Source organism: Ceratotherium simum, chromosome 2 (assembly GCF_057802395.1).
Source record: "Ceratotherium simum simum isolate JZ-2026a chromosome 2, ASM5780239v1, whole genome shotgun sequence".
Taxonomy (NCBI): Eukaryota; Metazoa; Chordata; class Mammalia; order Perissodactyla; family Rhinocerotidae; genus Ceratotherium; species Ceratotherium simum.
In genome coordinates this window covers 14,806,393-14,832,211 of record NC_141901.1, presented here as the reverse complement: position 1 = coordinate 14,832,211, position 25,819 = coordinate 14,806,393, and the positions used below count along the sequence as shown (strand labels likewise).

The 25,819-nt window shown below is 37.8% G+C and overlaps 1 protein-coding gene across 2 annotated transcripts in view; it reads right to left on the bottom strand.

The window, feature by feature from the left end:
- The window catches only part of SOAT1 (sterol O-acyltransferase 1), a 76,229-nt gene that overhangs the window by 30,608 nt on the left and 19,802 nt on the right, over nucleotides 1-25,819 (bottom strand). For both annotated transcript variants that reach the window (XM_004424984.3, XM_087438481.1), the window contains one exon: nucleotides 7,738-7,796. In XM_004424984.3, coding sequence (XP_004425041.1) covers nucleotides 7,738-7,796 — 59 coding nt within the window. The remainder of the gene's footprint in view (nucleotides 1-7,737; nucleotides 7,797-25,819) is intronic.

Genomic DNA, 25,819 nt, shown 5'->3' with positions numbered 1-25,819 from the left:
CCAGTTGCCATACTTGGGACGCCGCCTCAGCATGGCCGGACAAGCAGTGCATCAGTGCACGCCCGGGATCTGAATCCGGGCCGCCAGCAGCGGAGCGCGCGCACCCAACCGCCAAGCCACAGGGCCGGCCCCAAGCATAACTATTAAATAATCTTTAATACATGAAGCCAAAGGTTCAAGATAAACCAGCAACTAATGAAACTAGAGCTCTGAATTACAATTCCTTTTTGTTTAAAATAAAATTCATCCTGGGCTGTCTCCCAATTTAAATTAGACTACAATATTCTTGATATCACATTTTAATCAGCTGAAACACATTTATTTATCTTAATCTACTTAGGTAGCTCCCTCATCTTAACTACCTGAATGGTGTATTTTACTGTTTCTCATCATCTTTACCTACCTCCTTACTTCTTTATTAGCCAATGTTAAATGCTAGAAAACCAGAAAGTAGCAAAAATACATTCCCAGTAGTTAAGAAATGATACATCCATACAAATGACTATCCTGAAATCAATCTTTAAATCACATTTTTCTGGGCCAGCCCCGTGGCTTGGCGGTTGAGCGCGCGCACTCCGCTGCTGGCGGCCCGGGTTCGGATCCCGGGCGCGCACCGACGCACCGCTTCTCCGGCCATGCTGAGGCCGCGTCCCACATGCAGCGGCTGGAGGGATGTGCAGCTGTGGCATGCAACTATCTACTGGGGCTTTGGGCGGGGGTGGGGGGAATAAATAAATAAAATCTTTAAAATAAATAAATAAATAAATCACATTTTCAAAGAATATTTTAACACAAAAAATTGACAAAATAATGTTAAGAAAAATGTACAAACTGAACATATAAACTGATGCTGAATTTGCTAACGTTATCTATGACGCACATGCCCGCACGCATCTACGTGGACCTGTGTTGATGGCAGAAGAAAAACATTATTGGGAGAAAATAAACCAAAATGTTATCTCCAAGTGGTGGGCATACAGGTGGTGCCTGTTTCCTTTTTAAACTCGTCTCTTATAAATTTTCTGCAATGAGCCGTACTACTTCTATAATCAGAAAAAAACTACTTTATGTAAGAAAATATACCCCTCCTGTTCTTAAAGCAATCCTATATGGTAGCACAAAATTAAAATAAAATCTTAACAAACCTTGGCCATATTTTTTTTAAGAATGTATTTAATCTAAGATGTCACTGATTTTTGTTTGGCACTAAGAAAGAAAAAAGCTGCCAAGTGAATTACACTACATAGCACAGTGCTTTCTTATGTTCAGAGAGATTAAAATATTAGGGGAAAAAAGTGTTCTCAGTGATATGCAGAATATTACTATTTGACTAGTTTTGATGTTTTGGATTCTCATTAACTGTAAAATAGAGAGTAACTATCACCTGTAAGGTCTTTGATAGACCTCTAAAATTATGTACATTCTTAGCACAAATACCAACTTACATTGATATCACTTTACAGCTTTCAAAGGTAAGTAAAATGAGAAAAGGCAGAAAGGGAAATAGCAAAAGAATGTAGTCACATTTACATACTCAAAAGAAGAAAAGATTTGACCAGACAATCAGGAGCAGGAAAGTAAAATGGACAGTTGTAGCAGAGATATTAGTTATCAACCTATCATCCCTCACCCCCTTCCTTAGTAGTAGAATCCTTGATTTTACCTGGGCACATGAATGTCCAGAATAAATAAATTTCCCAGTCTCCCTTTGCACCTAGGGGTGGCCACATGACTAAGTTCTCGCCAATAAGGCAGAATTAACTTGACAAAACCTCCAGAAAACTTCCTTAAAGGGGCTGGCCTGGTGGTATAGTGGTTAAGTTCGTGCACTCTGCTTCTGTGGCCCAGGGCTTGCAGGTTCAGATCCTGGGCGCGGACCTACATGCACCACTTATCAAGCCACACTGTGGCAGGTGTCCCACATATAAAGTAGAGGAAGATGAGCACGTATGTTAGCCCAGGGCCAACCTTCCTCAGCAAAAAGAGGAGGATTGGCAACAGATGTTAGCTGAGGGCTAATCTTCCTTAACAAAAAAAAAAAAAAAAAAAAACAACAGTTGCTATCTGTTCCTTGACCTCCTTTCCCTACCTCAATTCCGCCCCTTGGAACTCACGAAATGGCTGGAGACACTGGGACAATGAGAAGAAGGATCACAGCCTACAAACGGTGACGCACGGAGGTAGAAGGAACCAGGTTCCCCAAGGACCACAGGGTCACCACACCAGCCCTGGACTTCCCATCTCTGTATCATTTACATGAGAGGGAAATAACACTTCTATCTTGTTTAAGACACAATTATTTGTGTTTATCTTGTGTTACTATTACGGCTCAACCTAATATCAACTTATACAACAATCAAAAAAATTTCTGGGCAGGGCTGGCCCCGTGGCTTAGCGGTTAAGTGCACACGCTCCGCTACTGGTGGCCCGGGGTTCGGATCCCGGGTGCGCACCGACACACTGCTTCTCCAGCCATGCTGAGGCCATGTCCCACATACAGCAACTAGAAGGATGTGCAGCTATGGCACACAGCTATCTACTGGGGCCTTGGAGGGGGGAAAAAAAAAAAAAAAAGGAGGAGGATTGGCAATAGATGTTAGCTCAGAGCCGGTCTTCCTCAGCAAAAAGAGGAGGATTAGCATGGATGTTAGCTCAGGGCTGATCTTCCTCAAAAAAAAAAAAACCAAAAAACTTCTGGGTAGAAATTACTTAGACTTATCTCTCTAACAGCCTGCCAATAAATCAAATAAATTAGCACTATCCAAAAACTTGTTTAGAAGAGGTTACTCGAATGAGTGATAAACCACGAAGAGAAGCCCTCACATGCATACACGCCACCTGAGTCTTACTCATTACAGTTTCCTATTTAATGGTTGGGCAATAGCGTAAGTATTGATGTGAAAAATATTTGAAATGCTATATAAGAAGCAAATAAAATATGTTGCAACAAACACGTATTTTTAAGAAGTAGAAAGTAATTTTTTATCCCCTCAATTTTCACATTAGACCTAACATTCCCTCTATAAAATCATGTACATTAATAAAAGTTCTACAAATAGTGATAGTAAAGACACTCTCTTTTCTCTTCTCAACATATTTGCTTTTCTCTGGAAACTATGCTCAAATGTGAAGACAGGCACCCAATGTCCAGGCCAGGGCTTTACTATAAGGCCATACCCTTCTGGCCAAAATCCAATTCTCTCTCTCATAAGTCTGTAACACTGAGCTTAGAAAGAGTGACTGGAATCCTTAATAATTGGAAATTTCATAAATATCTAAACTCTTGCTACTAAAATCCTTTCCCTTTCCATAGCTTGAGTGTTCAGCTTCTCCTAGGATTCTATGAGATACATTAATATCTTTCAACATTTCCTTTTATGCTTAAATAAGCCAAAGCTGGTCTCTGCTATTTGCAACCATAAGAAACAACTGAACTAACACAACGTTAAAACAAAGCTAATTTATCTATTAACGTAAGTTGGTTGGGACTTAATCATTTGAATTTCCCTTGGACTGTTCCAAGATCTTTGATCTTTTAAGTCTTGTTACAACACAATTCACAGGATTTCAAAAGGTGATGACTCAGGGTTACACAACGTTGTATTACTTCACTAGCACAGATTTTTTTTTTTTTTAATTAAGTACTTAAAACTTTTTATGACAGCATTAGGACTTAGAAGTGACCTTAAGAGATTCAAACAGTTTAATCCTCTAATTTCAACCCACTAAAGTCATCACTTCCCTCATTCCGCTTCCCTTCAGTCTAAAGAGCTTCCTTAGTACTTGACAACTTTCTTCACACCCTTCCTTAATATGAGCTCCTCTATCTATACATCTAAATATTCAGAGAGTTCTTTGTAGGTTGCCAGATTTAGCAAGTAAAAATATAGGACACCCAGTTAAACTTGAATTTGATAAACAACGTTTTTAATCTAAATATGTCTCAAATATTGCATGATGACTAAAAAACTATCTGTTATCTGAAATTCAAATTTAACTAGGCATATTGTATTGTATCTGAAAACTCTAGTTCTGTGGAGCTGAAGGAGTTGCCCAATAAGATCTATAGACTACCTATTCCCTTTACAACAGGAAACAGTGAATTAGGAGCAAAAGTTTAAGTTAGCTACACAATTATGACAGATTATTAGAGCTGAAGGGGACCTTGGAGATGGCTAGTCCAGTGTTCTCATTTTAAAGATTAGGGAAGATTGTCCAATGAAGATGAGTGACAACTGGGTTGGAGCATGAGACTAAAATACAAATGATGAGAGAGACTGCTGATTTTCATTTGCTTTTTTTCTAAAAACTCACACGAGAAAAGGAATTAGTATGGGAAAGAACAAGTCAACTTCATAGCTCCAAACAATATTCACATACCTGTCGCCTCAACAGTCATTTCTCGTTACTAAATGTCAACCAATAAAGCAAAACAACAAAATGAAACCAGTTAGAGATCACTCTTGTAAATGGAATAATTTAAGTAAATAAAATTACGTATATAAAGCTCCTGGTATAAGGCCCTTCTCCTCCCTGCCCCTGTTTACTTAGTTTAGAACACTAAAATGTTATAGGAGCGTCCTATCTGGTCTTACTATCTCCAAACTCTATAAATTATCCTCAACCGTGATATAAGAATAGCATTCCTAACATATCTCCCTCAAAAACATTCCAGTTAATAAACAATGACAAGATGTTCAATCACATTAAATGTCAAATTTCCAATGAAAATATTCCTAAATCAAATCACCTATAAATTCACCAAAAGAACTTTGGTGATTCATTCAGAACAAAAACACTCTGTAATAAATACAGAGTACATCCTAAGGGTATAAGCTAAGTACTTAGAAGTATCAAGTAGGGAGGACATTATTTCAAGCTGGGGTATTTAGAAAACCATAGAAGCAGCAGCATTTGAGCTAGAATTTGAAGGATATACAGTGTTTTGGTTGGTGAAGGTAGGAAGTTAAAGGAAATTTCAAGTAGAAAGAACTTCATCAACAAGGGCATGAAGGGGGGCCGGCCCCGTGGCTTAGCGGTTAAGTGCGCGCTCCGCTACTGGCAGCCCAGGGTTCGAATCCCGGGCGCGCACCGACGCACCGCTTCTCCGGCCATGCTGAGGCCACGTCCCACATACAGCAACTAGAAGGATGTGCAACTATGACATACAACTATCTACTGGGGCTTTGGGGAAAAAAAAAGGGAGGAGGATTGGCAATAGATGTTAGTTCAGAGCCGGTCTTCCTCAGCAAAAAGAGGAGGATTAGCATGGATGTTAGCTCAGGGCTGATCTTCCTCACCAAAAAAAAAAAAAAAAAAAACCTGACCAAAAAAACAAGGGCATGAAGGTAGTGGAAAAAATGCTTTACAACCTAGCCCGTTTTCCAACTGTATTCTTCTTTCTATTGTGCCCCAATAGGGGCAGAGATGCCAATCAAGCATCATTTCCAAGGTACAGCGTTAAGTTTCCTAGCTCCAAACCTCTGCTGAACCGTGCCCTCCCTTAATAGGGAACAAGTCTTGCAAAACTCTGCAACCCTCATATCACTTGCACAGTACAGAGTAATAATAATATTAGCTAAACCAACGTCCCTGTTTCCCTCAGCTTCTCTTCCCTGACGTAACATTCATTTCTTTCCCTCTCCTTCAAATCTTCCTAACTGACCAAACTAAAGAATACAATAATTTTATTCACTGATTAATATACAAAACAGATAAGGAGAAAATTCTCTTTAAAAACAAAGTTTCAACTTAAATCCCTGAACCAGTCTCTCCAATCCTCCCCTACCCCCTTCCCCCCACCTCTACTTCCCACTCCACACACCCTTTCCTCTTTGGGTTTGTGATTCTGCATAAAAATAAGTTTCCCTCCTAGTTTAGATTTTTTTTAAATAAACAGCAGTGACAGCAGGGATGGACTGTGCTTTCATCTATCTGAAACTTGCACAAAGAAGGCTTTGTGTTCATGCTGGGAAGAAGAAAAGGAGCAAAAGAGGAACAGAAGGGGAATTTGAAAAGAAATGGAAGATACACCTGGAGTCCAGCCTGTCTGCAGGAATAAGGGTTAGAAATACTTTAGTAAGCCATAGAAACAAAATTCCTGTATTTTAATGACTAAATTTGCAAAAATGGGCCCTTAAAAATAGCACATGTGCCGACACAGTAAATATTTTTCTTTTGTTAGCCAAAATTATAAATTATCCCTCAGAGAAGTGGAAATTACCTGATAATCAAGTCTTTAAAAAGTCTCTTATAATGGAACAACAACTTATTAATTGGAAAAGACATTCACCAGAAATGACATTATTGTAGTTTTAAAGGCTTACACAGATAACCTAAGGGAATCAAGAAAAATAACTAAAATTTAACACACTATTAACTAGAAGTCTAGACTCACAGTTTCATTTCAAGTATAGGAAATAAATACACGTTTTGAATACCACTTTATAAAGCAATACAATAAGTGATTACACTGGAGAAATCACAAATATAGGATGAATGAGGGGGAGAGATCTCCATGTTAAGCAAATAGGTACTTGTACTAAAATTTCTAGTGACAGCATCATGTCTGGACTCAAAAAGTGCTATATCTCCAACAAATAAGATGAAAGTGAAAATGCTGTACCCCAGGATTGGAAAATACTGAAAAACTAGCTCTACAATGTTATAAACCAATGTTACTTCAATAAACAAAAAATTAAAAAAAAAAAAAAATAGCTGTGATAATCACAAAGACACTAATATCAAAGCAAATGTAAATAATTTTGTATTTACTGTTTCATGAAATATGATTATAAAAATAGTGAAATTTAAATTATTTGATATAAATGCATGTATGCATGCATGCACAGGTAACTAAATTAATAAACAAAAGCAAGGCTATTTCATCTACATCACTGGATGTCTGGCCAATAAATTTTGGAAGTGATTTTTCTCATTGGGAAAAAGGGAGGCTGCCTTGGATTTACAATTTTTTTTTTTTTATTCCTTTTTTCTCCCCAAGGCCCCAGTACATAGTTGTATGTCATAGTTGCACATCCTTTCTAGCTGTTGTATGTGGGACACCGCCTCAGCATGGCCGGACAAGCGGTGTGTTGGTGCACGCCTGGGATCCGGACCCGGGCTGCCAGCAGCGGAGCGTGCGCACCTAACCCCTAAGCCACAGGGCCGGCCCCGAGGCTGCCTTGAATTTGAAATCAACTTACATTCAGACACAGTATTAAATTATAATAAAAAACCTTGTTCTTTGTCCTCCAGAATTTCCTGAGGGCAGTGCTGCATTCTGACTTGTAGAACTGTTTGCCCCTCCTGAAATGACTCCATGTTGTTGTTTCTGAGTTGATATTTCTTCTACATCCCTAACAGGGCATCTACTTCTAGATTCAGATTCAACTTTTATTGGAGATCTAGTCTTTACTATGAACCATGATAGATACTTTCATAAAGCACTTACACATTCATACAGACATTCAGCTGTATCATGGTTCACCAAAACCAAGTTTTGCTAGTAAAAGCCAGAAAACGAGGGTGAGAGATGGGATAGGAGAGAAAAAGGTAATCTGGTTCTTATGTAGGGTGACAAGGTGGCAGACCTTATTTTCCTCTTCCACAGCAGCATAATGTCAACCGATATGAAAGTTATAAATAATTCTTTAAGAAATTTAGCATTAAAAATTTTACTGAACCAAACTACCCTAAAACTCTACATTTTTGTTTCTGAAAGAGGGAGTTACGTACCTCTGCCTCTGCTGTCAACTGTATCTTCTTTGCTATCAAGTGTTTTATGTCAATCTGACCTAAGGAAAGAAAAAATGTAACTTTTAAGTTGATGGATATAGCCACCTACCAGCACTATTTAAATCAGGAAGTTGAAAAACAAACAAGCAAAAAAGGATGGCTATGTAAACTATGGTACAACCACAAAACATGACACAGCTCTTAAAAATGAAGCATGGGCAACATAAATAAAAGGAAATTTATACATAAAAATGCTAAGTAGAAAAAACCAAAACTCCTATATGTACACACAATAATTATAACTATATTAATCATATGATGCTGTAACATCCAATGCTAACAGTATGGAAAATTCGATTCTCTGAATGGATCCTGCAACTGTGACTACTAAAATGCACAAGCAACCACAGAAAAATCAGATAAACTGGACTTCATCAAAATTTTTTAAAAACTTTTTTGCTGAAAAGGACACCACCGAGAAAGTAAAAAGACAAACTCACAGAATGGGAAAAAACATTTGCAAATCTCATCAGGAGCTTGTATCCAGAATATATAAAGAACTCATACAACTCAATAACAAAAAGACAAATAATCCATTTTAAACATAGGCAAAGTATCTGAACAGACATTTCTCCAAAAAAGATATACAAATGGCCAATACCACATACAAAGATGTTCAACATCACTGACCATGAGGGAAATGCAAATCAAAACCACAGTGAAACATCACCTCACACCCACTATGATGGCTAGAATCAAAAACACATAACCAGTGCTGGCCACTGTGTACCTGAAACTTACACAATGTTATATGTCAGTTATATCTCAATAAGGGGGGGGGGGCAGTGTACATGCAGGAAACTTGGAGAAGAGTGTTATTTCAGGGACTGGATATGATAGCTCTTCTGTAATGCAATTAGAGAAATGTTTACAAACACTTGTAACAATAATGTTTTTAAGAGTGGTACCCGCTTGGTACGACTAAAACAGAGTTTAAGTGGGGGGAAAGTGTTGGTCAGAACGTGGAGAAATTAAGACTCTCTTGACATCGCTGGTAGGAATGTAAAGTGATGCAATGGTTTAAAAAACAGACTGGAAGTTCCTCAAAAGGCTACACACAGAACTACTATACAGAGACCCAGAAATTCCACTCCTAGGAATATACACAAGAGAAATGAAACCATGCCCACCCAAAAACTTGTACATGAATGCTTATAGCAGTATTATTCATAATAACAGAAAGTGAAAACAATTCAAATATCCATCAACTGATAAACAGACTAAAAGAATGTGGTCTATTCGTATAACGGAATATTATCCAGCAATAACAGGAGAGAAACATTGATACATGCTATAACATGGATGAAACCCGAAAATATCATGCTAAGTGAAAGAAGTCAGTCACAAAAGACTATATATTCCATGATTCCACTCACATGAAATGTCCAGAATAGACAACTCAAGAGAGAGAGACAGAAGAGTGGTAGTTGCCTGGGGATGCGGATAGGAGTGGGGGGAATCAGAAATGACTGCTAACGGGTACAAGGTTTTTTTGGGGGGGTGGGGAGAGTAGGGAATGATGAAAATATTCTAAAATTCATCGTGTTCTAACTTTCTTGTTCTGAAAGATTCCTTTTTATATATTAAGTCACAATAATGTAGCTTATTTAATTTGATTAATTGAGGTATTAGTTAAGCAATTATTAATCTGACTTGAGAATCTTTTTTCATGATTTTAAAGAAAAATTAGATTTTAAAGGTATTAAAATGTTTTTATGAGAATTTGTTGCTCTGTATGACTTCCATATACATTGTATTTTGTGATTTACTACTGTCACAGATTTGTAGACAATTTCTTATTTTCATACTGAATCATGGTACTATTATAATTTAAGCAAGCAGCTGGAGTAATTAAGTCTGGCCTTTTAATAAATTATGGGTAGAGTTCATTTTGAATGCAATTTGCCTGTATTCATAAATGAGTTTGTCTTCATACATAGTATCTTACATAATAACCTAGCTAGATTTTAGCTCTTGCTGTATTTATTAAAAATTTTTAAAGTTTTTCTTTGGCAAAACATTCATAGCTTAAAGCAACATTTTTAATATAATTAAAAAAGTAAGTGTCAGGGCCAGCCCTGTGGCGTAGTGGTTGGGTCTGGCACACTCCACTTTGGCGGCCCAGGTTCATGGGTTTGGATCCCAGGTGCGAACCTACACCACTCGTCCAGCCACCCACAGACAAAATAGAGAAAGACTGGCACAGATGTTAGCTCAGGGCTAATCTTCCTCAAGCAAAAAAAGAGGAAGATTGGCAACAGATGTTAGCTCAGAGTGAATCTTCTTTACCAAAAAGAAAAGTAAGTGTTAATGCAAAAGTTAATATCCACCCTCCTAAACTTGGTGCCCATTAACAGTGGCTTACACTGCTCATTTTGCTTGCCAAAATAGTCTTAGTTACTGGAACTTCTTGTTAAGGTTAGATTTGTCTTTTGAGTTATGGAATTTTATCAGAATTCACTTAAGTATAACACAGACTTAGTGATATTGAAATAGTACCTCTTTAATTTCTATATTTTTTTCAAAGTGTATCTTCCAATACCATAGTATCTTCTTACGGAAAAGGAATTTTATAATCTAATAGTAAATATCCTTATTTTACCTTTTCAATTGAAACGTCTACTATACCATGGGAACCAACAAATATCAGACATCATGTGTACAGACCTTCTGCACAGATAAATGAAAGAGAACAGAATGAGTGCTGAAACATGCAATGCAAAAGACTACAACTTCTAATTTGCTTTGTCTTTGCAAAAAACTATGATAATGTAACTTTTTATCATTTTAGTAGTACTGTTTAATGAGTATTTATATTTTCTCATCTATTCTTCATGGTAATAATTTACTTGAGTATTTTTATTTCAGTATAACAATTGCTATTGTATATTATGCTATTGTATATTATGCCTAAAAGAGGGCACTCAAATTTATAAGATACGTAATTTCCCAGAAATATTTACTTTGCCAGAATGAACTCTGGGGGCATATTTGGGCTAATTTAAATTTAATAACTCTCTCTCTTCCCCTTATTCTAAAAGTAATCTTCATTACAGGAAATTAAAAACCCAAATCCCCTCCCCCAAAAAAGGTTCACCCGTTATCCTATGGTGTTCAAGTAACTAACATTAATATTCTGGTAAATACCATTTGTCCTTTTACTTTAGCAAATATACATACTATAAATATACATATTAAAAATAGACTCTATGCATACTGTTTGTAACCTTTTTTCACTTAATATCTCATGAACATCTTTCCATGTCACTTCGTATCCTGCTACATCATTTTTATTGGCCTATTATTCTGTTTTTATGCCTGAGATATAATTTATTTAATCCTCTATTGGACATTTAGACTATTTATGTCTTTTCACAATACTTCACTTGGAAAAAAGGCATGGAGAATGAGAAGGTCCAAAATGTATCTAATGAGAGCTCTATACGGAGGGACAAAATTTGAAGTGATAATGGCTGAGAACTTTCCAGAATTGTTGAAAGATGCCAATCCTCAAAGTAAGGTCATAGAATCCTAAGCAGGGTAAATAAAAATCTAGGCTTAGATATTAGATTTATCATAGTGAAACTGTGTAATACAGAGATTTAAAAAAAAAAAAAAAAAAAAAAAAACCTCTTAAAAGAACCCAGAAAGAAAGTATCATCTACAAGAGAACTGCAATTAGGCTGGGTGCCTGACTTATCAACACCAACAACAGAAGCCAGCAGAGAGTGGAATAATATCTTCAATTGTTGATAGTGATTGCATTTATGACTGGGAAGGAGGCTAGAGGTCATATCATGAAGAGCCTGTGTATCATAACAAGGGCTCTGAGGAAACTAAGAACTTTAAGCAGGAAAATAACTGATCTGATATTGGAAAGCCCAATCTCTGGCAGGAGAGGATGAGAAGGACCATATAATAGAGAAATGCAATAAATCCAGACAAGAAATGATGTTGTCATAAACCACAATAGCAATGAGAATGGATAGGAGAGGATACATTTTGAAGATATTCACAAATTGGTAACTGATGAGGTGAGAAATATGAGGGTAAGACAAATATTTGATTTTTCTATAAATTGTAAGAATACATTTTTTTATTTAATTCTCTACTATCTATGATCAGACCATAGTTTCATAAATAAGCTATTATTTCATAAATAAATGAATACAGAAGCTTCTTCTCTTCAACTAATTCAATTACCATGGGGGGATGGGGAAGAAAACATTGCAAAAGATTAATTCTTACTACTTGTGCATCACTTCCAAAAGGAATCTGTCTATCCACAAATAACATAACCACCATTACACACTGGCTTTGACAAGTCAGGGACTGGGAAACAGGTAAAGAGTGTTTTTCCTCACACATAGACTACAGCCTCTGAAGCCCCCACTCAAAATGACACTAAAGTTATGTAAGTGGAAGAAAAATATATTAAAAATCAATTCATTTTCCTTCACCTTAAAATTAACTTTATACAATATTCAAAAGAAAATTTTTTTACTTTCTTGCTACCCAAAAATTTAAAAACTAAATGTCAAAAAAGCCAAAAGAATAATACCCTAAAAGCTGACATGCAATGATTTAAAGAACTATGTACAGACATCCGACCACGTAAGTCAACTCAAGGCTTCTAAATTTCTAAAACATTGACCCTGAAATAGTGATAAGCCAGGACTGAGGGTTATGCAATTTCTGAAATATCTGGGTCCACTAATATAACTGATAACTGAGCATTAACTGATAATATCTAATTAGTAGATCCAAGGAGAAATCCTTAAGGAGAGCTACTCTAGATTTTGTTTTCTCCTAACCCTCTGATCTCCAAAACATCAGGCTTGCAACATTTATCTTCACGTACACTACTTAACACTTATAAAGTCTACTACACTTGACTGGAATATTTAAAATTCACTCCTTGATGTATCAAAAATCTTATTTTAACCAGTTTTAATGAAGATCTTTCTAAAATCATTACATGCTTTACCACCTTAAAAAAAACACAGAGACTGTACCGTATATAATCTTTATGCCAAATAAAAGTGATCATCCATTGTACTGTGCTATTGTAGTGATACCTTTAATAAAACTGAAATGAGAGCAACCGGGCCCACACTAAACAGCTCCAGAGAGTTATGCCTTTCCACCTGGGTTGCTTCTTCATGGCTTTTCACCAAATCTCTTCCTGCAACAATCCTATTTTTATACAACTATGCCAAATTTACTGCCAATGTTACCCAGAAGGAAGAGACAAATAACCAAGCACTTTAAATTGGTAACTCATTTATTCATTCAATTATATCCTCATTCATTAAATAAAAACCCAGTGAGGACCCAATATATACAGGGTACTAGGCATATATTTCAAACCCTTCACTTAGGATCTCAGGAGAAATTTGCAAACATAGATAATTACAATACACAGAAGGGCTGTGAGAGCATGCGGGTGGAGGGAGGTTTTGCAGAAAAAGTCAATATTTTAGCTGAATCTCAAATGATAAAGAAAAATCATGGTGAACAGGCACTAGAAAGAAAGATTATAGCATGGAGACTTGTAAGGATGTAAGGACTCGGGTTTTTGTTTTGTTTTTTTTTTCCCCAAAGCCCCAGCAGATAGTTGTATGTCATAGTTGCCCATCCTTCCAGTTGCTGCACGTGGGACGCAGCCCCAGCATGGCTGGAGAAGCGGTGCATTGGTGCGCCCCCGGGATCTGAACCCGGGCCACCAGCAGCAGAGCGTGCGCACTCAACCGCTAAGCCACGGGGCCGGCCCTGTAAGGACTGGGGTTTGCTGGGACTTGAACCTGGGTCAAATGCCTCTAGGTGCCAAGCTCTCTTTGCTTTACAATACTGTACTTATTAGGCTTTTGTCTAATGGTAGCTTTTATCTGCTTATTTTCAAAGTTATCAGTTACTTTCTCATCAGTGCTGTCCAACAGAAATATAATGTGAACCACATATGTATTTTTAAATTTTCTAGGAGCCACATTAAAAAGTAAAAAGAAACAGGTGCAAGTGAGTCTTTAAAATGTAATACGTATTTTACAATTACAGAGTTATCTTAATTTAGACTAGCCACATTTCAAATGCTCAATGGGACCATATTGAACAGGGCAGTTCCGGTGGCTACTACACTGAACAGTGTAGTTCCAAATCAGGAGTAAGCAAATTTATTCTGTAACGGGCCAGACAGTATTTTAGGCTTTGTGGGTATTTTAGGCATATGGTCCAAAAGCACTAGAGACACAAGCAAATGAACGTGGCTGTTTGCCAACTCCTGTTCTAGATGGCTGAATTTACCATAAATCTGGCTGACAAATAAATGTGCATGTACATCTGACATGTATGTAATTTCAAATTTTAAATTTTCATTACACATCATTTCATACACATCATTTTTTATAATCTAACATAACTATGGTGAACATTGTTGGTTGCTTCCCCAACAAGAGCACGTGTTTCATTCCCCTCGCCAGAGACTGATTTAAGAATGGGCCTAAGGACCAGCCTGGTGGCGTAGTGGTTAAGTTCATGAGCTCTGCTTCAGTGGCCCAGGGTTAACAGGTTCAGATCCTCGGGGCAGACTTATGCACGCATCCCACGTATAAAGTAGAGGAAGATGGGCACAGATGTTAGCCCAGGGCCAATCTTCCCCAGCAAAAAGAGGAGGACTGGCAACGGATGTTAGCTCAGGGCTGATCCTCCTCACCAAAAAAAAAAAAAGAAGAAGAAGAATGGGCATAAGTATTGGCAGCATAAAAATGACCCCCTCAAGCTAGTTTACTGATAAGAATTTAAAGAGGGCCTTTTTATAAAGGTGTGGGCAGAGATTAAGAAAAGCAACAGGGGGGCCGGCCCTGTGGCTTAGCGGTTGAGTGCACGCGCTCCACTACTGGCAGCCCGGGTTTGGATCCCAGGCACGCACTGACGCACTGCTTCTCCGGCCATGCTGAGGCCACATCCCACATACAGCAACTAGAAGGATGTGCAACTATGACATACAACTATCTACTGGGGCTTTGGGGGAAAAAAAAGGAGGAGAATTGGCAATAGATGTTAGCTCAGGGCCGGTCCTCCTCAGCAAAAAGAGGAGGATTAGCATGGATGTTAGCTCAGGGCTGATCCTCCTTACAAAAAAAAAAAGAAAAGCAACAGGGGCCGGCCCCGTGGCACAGCGGTTAAGTGCTCTCGCTCCACTGCTGGCGGGGGGCCCGGGTTCGGAGCCCGGGTGTACACTGATACACCACTTGTCAGGCCATGCCATGGCAGCGTCCCACATAAAGTGGAGGAAGATCGGCACGGATATTAGTTCAGGGCCAGTCTTCCTCAGCAAAAAGTGAAGGATTGGCATGGATGTTAGCTCAGGGCTGGTCTTCCTCACAAAAAAAAAAAAAAAAGAAAAGCAACAAAGGATGATGTGGAATTCTGGAGCTAGTAACAAACATCAGGAAAGCTGAAAGGGCAAAGGAGGGAAATGGTTAAGGAAACCCAAAGAGAACTCCTTGACGAGAACTACGAGACAGGAGTGATGGTTACCTAGGACAGAGGGAACCTAAATCATAAACACACTCACCTTACTCTCTGCCCTTGGATCTCCTACCAGTGCCCCTCCAACCCCTGCCCCATGACCACACCCTACCAGAAACCAGTGATACAGTCCGTAAGGTCAGCCTCCCAGGGCACAAAGTAGGGCAGAAAAGAGTAGAGGCAAAATGAAGACAGCTAGCATAATTTGTAATCTAATTCTGGTGGATGAGACATGAGAAGTCTGTTGGTGAATTTCTAGGAAAAGTTTCGTTGCTCTAGAGAGAAACATAGGGAAACAGTTTCTCTTCTTCTCATGGAAACTGTTCTTTTGCTTTACCAGTTTTCCTACCCAGCCTAGTTACTAACCCTGTCATTATTTCTATCCTTCCCTCAACGTCACCGCCAATTTCCTGGATCCACCAGGCCACATCCCAACCCCAGACATTGCCTGCTATCTGCTTTCTCTGATTTCTAATTGCCATGCACTACAGAAATAAATAAGAAAATGGGCCCACTATCAACTGATGGTGTCAAGTCTTAACCAGGCCTGCAATAAAAAACGAAATCTTTCCCTTTGCCTCTCGATGAATTTCTTCTGTAACAGTGCTCACAAAAGTAGTTCCAAACATTTTCCACCTTCTTCAAGTCCCGGCCCAACCAAGCAACCTTCAGTTGATCACATAGGGTACCAACTCCTTAAATGTCTTTCTTAATTTTCACTATCTTTAGTCCTCTTCTCCATTGTTCCTGTGTCAGAGGAAGGGGTAGCCCATCTCATTTCAAGACTAATCCTTTAAACTACTGCCTTGATCCTTCCCTTTTCCTTTGAGAAACTGTTCAAATTGCTCTCAAATCATTGAGCCATTTATATTTTCCACATTTACATTCACAGCCAAGCTATTCTTGAAAGATTTTTCTGAAATTATGATACAGAGGTCATCAGTCATACTCAAAATTAAATCTGTGGTTTTATAAACATTTATTTGTCAAGTGTTACATATTTATTTAACGTTTTAGAAACAAATATGTAACTGAACATCAAATCTATGACTTCATAAAATCTTGTCACTTTTAAATTACATAATAAATATGGTAGAGAGATAATGGCAAAATTACAAATATCTGAAATTTGGGAAACAATGTTTTAAAACAAACAACTGCCCTTTCCAACGAACCTCTTACTCTTCATGACTCCACCATGCTATTCTTTTCTTTTTAATATAAAATGTCCTAGAAAAGTGATTTACACTTCCTATCTTCACTTTCTCACTAGCAATTAATTCCCAACCCCTTTCTGCAACTCTTCTCTTTCTGGGGTCACTATGGCCTCCAAATTTCTAAATCCTCATCCTTGTTAAACTTGCTGCAAATTTCAACATTTATTAAGTATTTATCATACATCATCTCATTTATTGTTTAAAATAAACCAGTGAGATTGAAGCCAGATGCCTGAGGATTACTGTAAATATTCAATAAGAACATGGTTACCCTTCAACCTTGTTCCCAATGCAGACACAGACATAAAGAAGTTAATCTTCTTAATCTGCTGTTTTCTTGTTTAACCTGAGGGGGTGACTCAAGGGTCACAAGGATTTATGAACTTCTTTTGCAGACAAAAAAGAACGCCTTTAGGGGCCACCCAGTGGCGCAAGCGGTTAAGTGCACACGCTCCGCTGCTGTGGCAGCGGGGGTTCACAGGTTTGGATCCCAGGTGCGCACTGACGCACCGCTTGTTAAGCCATGCTGTGGCGGCGTCCCATATAAAGTGGAGGAAGATGGGCATGGATGTTAGCTCAGGGCCAATCTTCATCAAGAAAAAAGGGGAGGATTGGCATCAGCTGTTAGCTCAGGGCTAGTCCTTCTCACAAAAAAAAAAAAAAAAAGGCTTTAAGGAAGTTCCGATCACCAGATAACTAGCCCCCAGCTACCCTTGAGGCCCAGAAGACTGATTGCCCAAGGGCTTACCTGGAGTGAAAGAAACATGGATTTCCCCTTTGTTTCTCTGAAACTCCTCCCTCCAAGCCCCTTAGCTCTACAAAGACCCCCTGCTTTTTGCTTTCATTAAAGCAGATTTGAGAGAACCTATCCTCCCTGCCTTCTAGTTTTGACCAATTCGAATAAATCTTTCTCCATCTCCAAGCATGTCTCAGTGATTGGCTTACTGCGCATAGGGCACAGGAACTTGAGATTAAGAGGTTCAGTATCAAGATAAGCAAGATACTTGAGATTATTTCTACTTTAAAAATAGAGAAACTAAGACTGAAAGAAATTAAAATCTCACCCACAGTACATGGCCAGTAAGCAACCGAGCCTGAATTTAAATCTGTTATCAAGGCCTACGTATAGTGACCAAATTCCTAAAGATGACTAATAACCATTTTTTCAAGTTTCAGTTCTTTCAATGAACATTTTCTTTGTCTCCTGTGGCAAGTACAGAATTAGCTAATGCACGCGTAGGCTCTGACATAGCATAGGTTTTTATTCCCTAAACAAGTTCAAACTCATTTTAAAATCCTGATTATTTTCTAAAAAACTCTCACTGATCATGCCTTAGAACACCTACATCCTGGCCTCGCCTTGCTCTCCCACAGACATATAAGTCATGTGAAAGTCACCTTTATGTCCATAGGATGGTTGGGTTTAGTGTTCCTTGAAAGAGTCAATCATTTAGCAATCTTAAAAGCAAAAGGAGAGATAAGATAGCTCCACTGACCTTAAAAATCTTCCAAAATTCTCAACTAATCACATGCCTGCACTACTGTGGAAAATGGAATCTGAACTAGAAATGAGTACATAAATATTCCTACAGAAAGGAGATTTAATAGATAATGTTGAAACAACTGGCTAGCCATTTTGCAAAACTATAAAATTAGATCCCTAATACTTATTATTCAAAATAAATTTCAGATGGATCAAATATTTGAATCCAAAAAAACATAAAAGTAAGTAAAAAATTCATCTGTTTTCCTTTTTCATAATTTTGGATGATTTCTAAGCATGACAAGAAATCTAAAAGCAGTAAAAGAATACTTTATTACATAAAAACTAAACATGGCAAGGTGCACCATAACCAAAGTCAAAAGACAACTAGCTAGTTAAAAAATATTCACAGTGCATGACAGTCAAAGGATTAATTTCCCTAATATAGAAAGAGCTCTTAAAGAAAAATAATAGCCACCAGATAGGGAACAAAAACGGGCAAAGGATACGAACAAGGCTTTTAAAGAAAAAATATGTAGGAGGCTGGCTCGGTGGTGCAAGTGGTTAGGTGTGTGCGCTCCACTTCGGCAGCCCGAGGTTCGCAGGTTCGGATCCCGGACACGCACCGCTGCACCGCTTGGTAAGCCATGCTGTGGCGGCGTCCCATATAAAATAGAGGAAGATGGGCACGGATGTTAGCTCAGGGCCACTCTTCCTTAAGAAAAAAGGCGAGGACTGGCACCACTTGTCAAGCCATGCTGTGGCAGCTTCCCATATAAAGTGGAGGAAGATGGGCATGGATGTTAGCCCAGGGCCAGTCTTCCTCAGAAAAAAGAGGAGGATTGGCAGATGTTAGCTCAGGGCCAATCTTCCTCACAAAAAAAAAAAAAAGCTCTCCACCTCACTTGTAACTTATGAGAACGAATTTATGCTATATGCTATACTGTTTTTCACCCACCAAATTAGCAAGTTTAAAAAAAGATTGGTAACATATATTGGCAAGAGTATAGGGAAACAACATAGATGGGAGTGTAAACTGGTACCACATTTTTAAAAGGAAATTTAGCAATATCTAAATTTTAAATGCAAAAACTCTTTGATTCAGCAATTTCATTTTTAAGAATGTATCCTACAAGTACACTAGCACAAGTAGGCAAGGATACTGTTTCAAGGATGTTCTCTGCAGCACTGTTTATAATATTGAAACCCTGGAAACAATCTAAATGCCCATCAATAAGGGATGAGTTAAATAAATTGCCAAGCATTTGTGCAATGGAAATACCACACAAATACTTTTAAAAGAATTACACTTACATATACTGAATAAAAAGATGTTTAAGATTTACTAAGTTAAGAAAAAGCAAATTGCAGAAGATATCCCAAATATAATCCCACAGGTAGAAAAAAAAGCATGATTACTTGGGGGAAGGAGAATTATTATTTTATGACTTTCTACTGTGTTTGAATTTTTTCAATGAGTATATATTACTTTAAATTTAAAAATTTATAAGCAATTTGTTTTTTAATGACATCCAACTATCTTGTGTTTCTTCTATAGATTAGAACAAGGACTGATGGAAGAGGAAAAGCTGCAACTTATTTAGCAAGAGGACAACGGATTGAGATTTTTAAAGGTGTATTATCGGAAATGTACAAAAGCAATAAATGGACATACCAATCACAATTGGTCTATAACTTTTTTAAAGCTATAGATTTCTAATCCATAATCAAAATAATCCAGGACATATATTACTCAACCAGAGTTAACTTTGGTTTATTTTTATCACCACCCCTGTATCAACTATATGGGTCGCCCATATATGCAATAAGAGAATTAAACTTTTACAACATCATATGATCTTATTTTAAAATCAAAAGATATAACGGGGAACTATAAAGCCACCTTAAGATCTGGGACAGAAGAGTTGCCAGCATCATCAATGAGAAAATAAAATACCTTAATGAACCTAGTGCTGTATAGCCATATACAGTGCTTTGATACTTGCTCTCCTAAGTTTTGCAAGAGGGAAGCTAAGCGCTGACAGGATATAGTCATCCACACAGGTAGGTAGTCAGTCAAAGACTACATACACAGTAAGACTTCAAGTCCTATCCTCTGACTTCCTCTTGCCTTTCCAATTTTGTCTTCCTATCCGTGAAAACAAACCACAAATCCATCTGTACTATCTCCCCCCAACAATCCCCTCTAAAAGCAAACAAAACACCATACACATAACACTGTACTGTCTTAAACTCCACGGCTTTGCAAACTTAGACCTTCCCTCTGCCTTGAGAGCTCTCTCCCAGCCTCTTCTTCAAAGGCCAAATTCAAATTCTACCTCTTCTGTGAGACACTTCCCTCCATTCTAAAGCAAGTACCCCTCACCCCCTTGGACTCCTATACCATTTAGTTATGATAATTTACTTAACTCCTATTTATAACACAGGACTGTTTTCTGCTTTGGTATCTATCTTATTCACCTAAACCTCCCTACTATCAAACCTGGTACACTGCCTTATAAATAGATCAAAGGTGTTTGACACTAGATTAACCTGTTGGCTGGAAGGCAGTAAACCAGACTTGAACCTCAGATGCATGTGTTTCATGTAAGAGCATAATTAAATGACTTCTAAGAGCAATTCTTATTCTAAGAGCCTAGAATTCCAAAATTAAACTTTTGATAAAGTTATTAAAACTATCTAGATTCCAGAATATTCTTTATACAACAAAGAAAAGATTAAAAAATACAAGCTCTTCCCTCAAATTTTCGTCCCTCAATTTTTCTAGCAACTACACCTTAAAAAATATCATCAAGGGGCCGGCGGGGTGGCGCAAGCAGTTAAGTGTGCGTGCTCCACTGTGGTGGCCCGGAGTTCGCCGGTTCGGATCCCGGGTGCACACCGACGCACCGCTTGGTAAGCCATGCTGTGGCGGCGTCCCATATAAAGTGGAGGAAGATCGGCACAGACACTAGCCCAGGGCCAGTCTTCCTCAGCAAAAAAAAAAAAAAAAAAAAAAAAGAGGAGGATTGACAGATGCTAGCACAGGGCTGATCTTACCAAAAATATACATATATCATCGAGTTGATTTTATAATATTTTCCCTAATAGAACATTTTTACAATTTTTGGTTACATTCCCACTCCAGGGCTTGGCAACATATAGAGATAAGACCAGGAAGAATATCTCATCAGAAGCAAAAGACAATTATAGGCCTCCTTTTCTTTCAAAATAGTCAAGTTATGCTTCATATTCCATTATTTAAAAATGAAGGTACCCTTTTTTTTTTTTTGTGAGGAAGATCAGCCCTGAGCTAACATCCATGCTAATCCTCCTCTTTTTTCTCAGGAAGACTGGCTCTGAGCTAACATCTACTGCCAATCCTCCTCCTTTTTTTCCCCAAAGCCCCAGTAGATAGTTGCATGTCATAGTTGCACATCCTTCTAGTTGCTGTATGTGGGACGCAGCCTCAGCATGGCCAGAAAACCAGTGCGTCGGTGTGCGCCCAGGGTCCGAACCCGGGCCGCCAGTAGTGGAGCACGCGCACTTAACCGCTAAGCCACGGGGCTGGCCCTGAAGGTACCCTTTATGCCTGGGAAACACTGTACTCAAATAATTTTTAGCAATTCTCCTAAACACAAATTTGCCTCAAATACATTACACCCCAGAAAAAAATAATCATTGACAATATTTTGTTTGCCCTCTTAGAATTTGAAACATTTTCAGGATTATGTTTTAGCACAATTCTTGTTTTAAAAAAGCTAAAAAGCTGTCAAAGAAAGTATCAGGTATACAGTATCTCCCATTTCTTTTGACTAATCTTCCTGTGATGAATTAAGATATTCAAACTCATTCTTTTGACCTTAAAAGCTATAAAAAGTATTAATTTATATTCAATAACTTTATTGCTGCTAGTAATTATGTTATGTCTCACTGTACAAAGCATTTTTCAAGTAAGCAGAATTTTTTCTCTCTCAAAATGCCATATAGTTTATTCAAAAGGTCACATCATCCATGACTGAAAAACGGTGGAGGAACAGGCACTCTCATATTGCCACTGGGAGTGGAATATTTCCAGAGGGCAATTTGGCAATTCCTAACCAAAAACTCTTATAAATATGCATTCCCCTTGACCTAAAAACAATTTCGAGGAATGTATCCAAGGAAAAATCATAAACCCTTGAACTTTTGCTTATCTGTATTTTCTAAAATAAACATGTTTTGCTTTCATGGTAAGAAAAAAAATGTACTCTCAACTTCCTCAGCTGATCAAGGCTCTATGTGGACTGGCCAGTTTTATCATTAGATGCCTATATTGGGTGAAGGGGCAAGATCACAGAATAACAACAATACTAACTTTTTTTCACATATTTTTGCCAAGAGACTCTCAAAATTTGTTACAAAAGGCATGTTGTTCTCTATGTTCAGATATTTACGTATGTATCTCAAAGAACAGTGAAACTGAATAGAACTAAAGTATATTAATTTAGTTAATATTTGTAAAACACTTAAAACAGATAAATCTGTTAGTGGTTATCATTATTACTATATTAATTAATTAGCTATTAAATGAACAAAGCAGCAAAATAAAAGGTAATCAAGAATAAGTACCATCTGTGAATTAGAAAAAGGTCAGGAACTACCTCAACCTGATAAAAGGCATCTACAAAAATCCACAGTTAACATAATTAACGGAAGGATTGAAAACTTTCTCCCTAAGATCAGGAACAAGACAAAGACGTCCACTCTTGCCAATTCTATTCAACACTGTACTGGAATTCTAGCAAATGCAATGAGTCAAGAATGAAATAAAAGGCATGCAGACTAGAAACAAAGTATAACTAAATCTTATTTGCAGATGGCATGATCTTGTATATAGAAAATAATACAAAACTCACACACAAAAAACTATTAGAGCGGCCGGCCCCGTGGCTTGGCGGTTAGGTGCGCGCGCTCCGCTGCTGCCAGCCCGGGTTTGGATCTTGGGCGCGCACCGACGCACCACTTCTCCAGCCATGCTGAGGCCGCATCCCATATACAGCAACTAGAAGGATGTGCAACTATGACATACAACTATCTACTGGGGCTTTGGGGAAAAATAAATAAATAAAAATTATTAAAAAAAACTATTAGAGCTAATAAATGAGTTCAGCAAGGTTGCAGGATACAATTTCAATATACAAAAAGCAGCTGCATTTCTATACAGCAGCAACAATTGGAAAATGAAATTAAGAAAACAATTCCATTTACAATAACATCAAAAGGAGCAAAATACTTAGGGATAAATTTAACAAAAAAAGTGTAAAACATATTCTGAAAGCTATAAAACATTGTTGAAAGAAATTAAAGAAGACCTAAATAAACGGAAAGACATCCCATGTTCATGGATTGCAAGACCTAATATTGTTAAGATGGTATATTAGTTTCCTGTGGTTGTAACAAATTACCACAAACTTGGTGACTTAAAATAACAGAAATTTATTCTCTCACAGTTCTGGAGACCGAGTTGAAATCAAAGTGTCACAGCAGAGCCACATTCCCTCTGGAGGCTCTAGGTAGACCAGTCCTTGCTCTTTAGCTTCTGGCAGCTGCCAGCACTCCTTCGCTTGTGGCCATAGCACTCCAATCTTCAGGCCAGAATCTATAAATCTCTCTTGGCTCCATCTTCACATCACCTTCCACTGTATGTGGTCAAATCTCCCTCTGCCTCCCACTTATGATACATGTGACTGCATTTAGGGCCCATGAGGATATTCAGGATAATTTCATCTCAATATTTTCAACTTAATTATATCTGCAAAGACTCCCCTGCCCCCTTTTCTTGCCATATAAAGTAGGATTCACAGGTTTCAAGTTTTATGACCTTTTGGGGGAGGGGGTATTTTTCAGCTTGCCACAGATGGCAGTACTCCTGAAGCTGATGTGGATATCCACATGCAAAAGAACGAAGCTGAATCCTTATCTTATACCATATACAAAAATTAACTAAAAATGAATTACTGACCTAAATGTAAGACCCAAAACTATAAAACTCCTAGAAGAAAACATAGCAGAAAAGTTTCATGATATTGGGCTTGGCAATGATTTCCTGGATATGACACCAAAAGCACAGGCATCAAATGCAAAAACAGATGAATGGATCATATCAAACTTAAAAACTTCTGTGCATCAAAGGACACAATCAAGAGAGTGAAAAGGCAACCTAAGGCATGTGGGAAAATATTTGCAAATCATATGTCTGATAAGAAGTTAATTTCCAGAATATAACCCCAAAAGTCAACTCAAGAACTCCTACAACTCAAGAAAAAAACAACCCAACTGAAAAATGGCCAAAGGACATGAATGGACATTTCTCCAAAGAAGACATACAAATGGCCAACAGGTATATGAAAAGGTGCTCAATATCACTAATCATTAGAAAAATGCAAATCAAAACCACAATGAGGTATCAACCCACATCCATTAGAACGGCTACTATTTAAAAAAAAGACAAAGAAAATAACAAGTGTTGGTGAGGATGTGGGGAAACTGGAACCCTTGTGCACCACTGGTGGGATTGTAAAATGGTGCAGCCGCTATGTAAAACTGTAAGCCAGTTTCTCAAAAAATTAAAAATAGAACTACCGCACAATCCAGCAATCGTACTTCTGGGTATATATCCAAAAGAATGGAAAGCAGAGTCTCAAAGAGATATTTTGTATACCTACATTCATAGTAGCAGCATTATTCACAATAGCCAAGAGATGGAAGCAACTCAAAAGTCCATCAGTGGATGAATGGTAAAGAAAATGTGGTATATACATATAATGAAATATTATTCAGCCTTAAACAGAAATGAAATCTTGTCACATGCTACAACATAGATGAACCTTGAAGACATTATGCTAAGTGAACTAAGCCAGTCACAAAAAGACCAATACTGTATGATTCCACCTATATAAGGTATCTAAAGTAGTCAGATTCACAAAAACAGAAAATAGAACGGTGGTTACCAGGGGCTGCGGGAAATGAGAAGTTGTGTAATGGATACAGTTTTGGTTTTACAAGATGAAAAAGTTCTGGAGATCTGTTGCACAACAAAATGAATATACTTAACATTACTGAGCTGTACATTTAAAAATGGTTAAGATGGTAAATGCTGTTATGTATGTTCTTACCACAATTAAAAATTTTAAATATAATAATTTTTAAATGGGCAAAGGACTTAGCCACTTCTCCAAAGAAATACAAATGGCCAATAAGCACATGAAAAAATGCACATCACTAACCATTAGGGAAATGCAAATCAAAACTACAATGAAATTTATTACCTCACACTTGTTAGGATGGCTACTATCAAACACACAGAAAATTACAAGTGTTTGGAAGGATGTGAAGAGATTAGAACCCTCGTGCACGGCTGGTGAAAATGTAAAGTAGTGCAACTGCTGTGGAAAACACTGTGGGGGTTCCTCAAAAACTTAAAAATAGAATTGCCATATGATCCAGCAATTCCACTTCTGGTTATATACCTGTAAGAACTGAAAGCATGGTCTCAAAGAGATATTTGTACACTCACCTTCACAGCAGCATTATTCACAATTGCCAAAAGCAGAAGCAACCCAAGCGTCCCTCGATGGATGAATGGATAATTAAAATGTGGTATATACATACAATAGGATATTATTCAGTCTTAAAAAGGAGGAAAATTCTTATTTTCTTTAGTGTGATTAAGAACTCTTAACATAAGAGCTACCCTCTTAAAAATTTTTAAGTACACAGTACAGTACTGTTAACTTATAGGCACAATATTGTA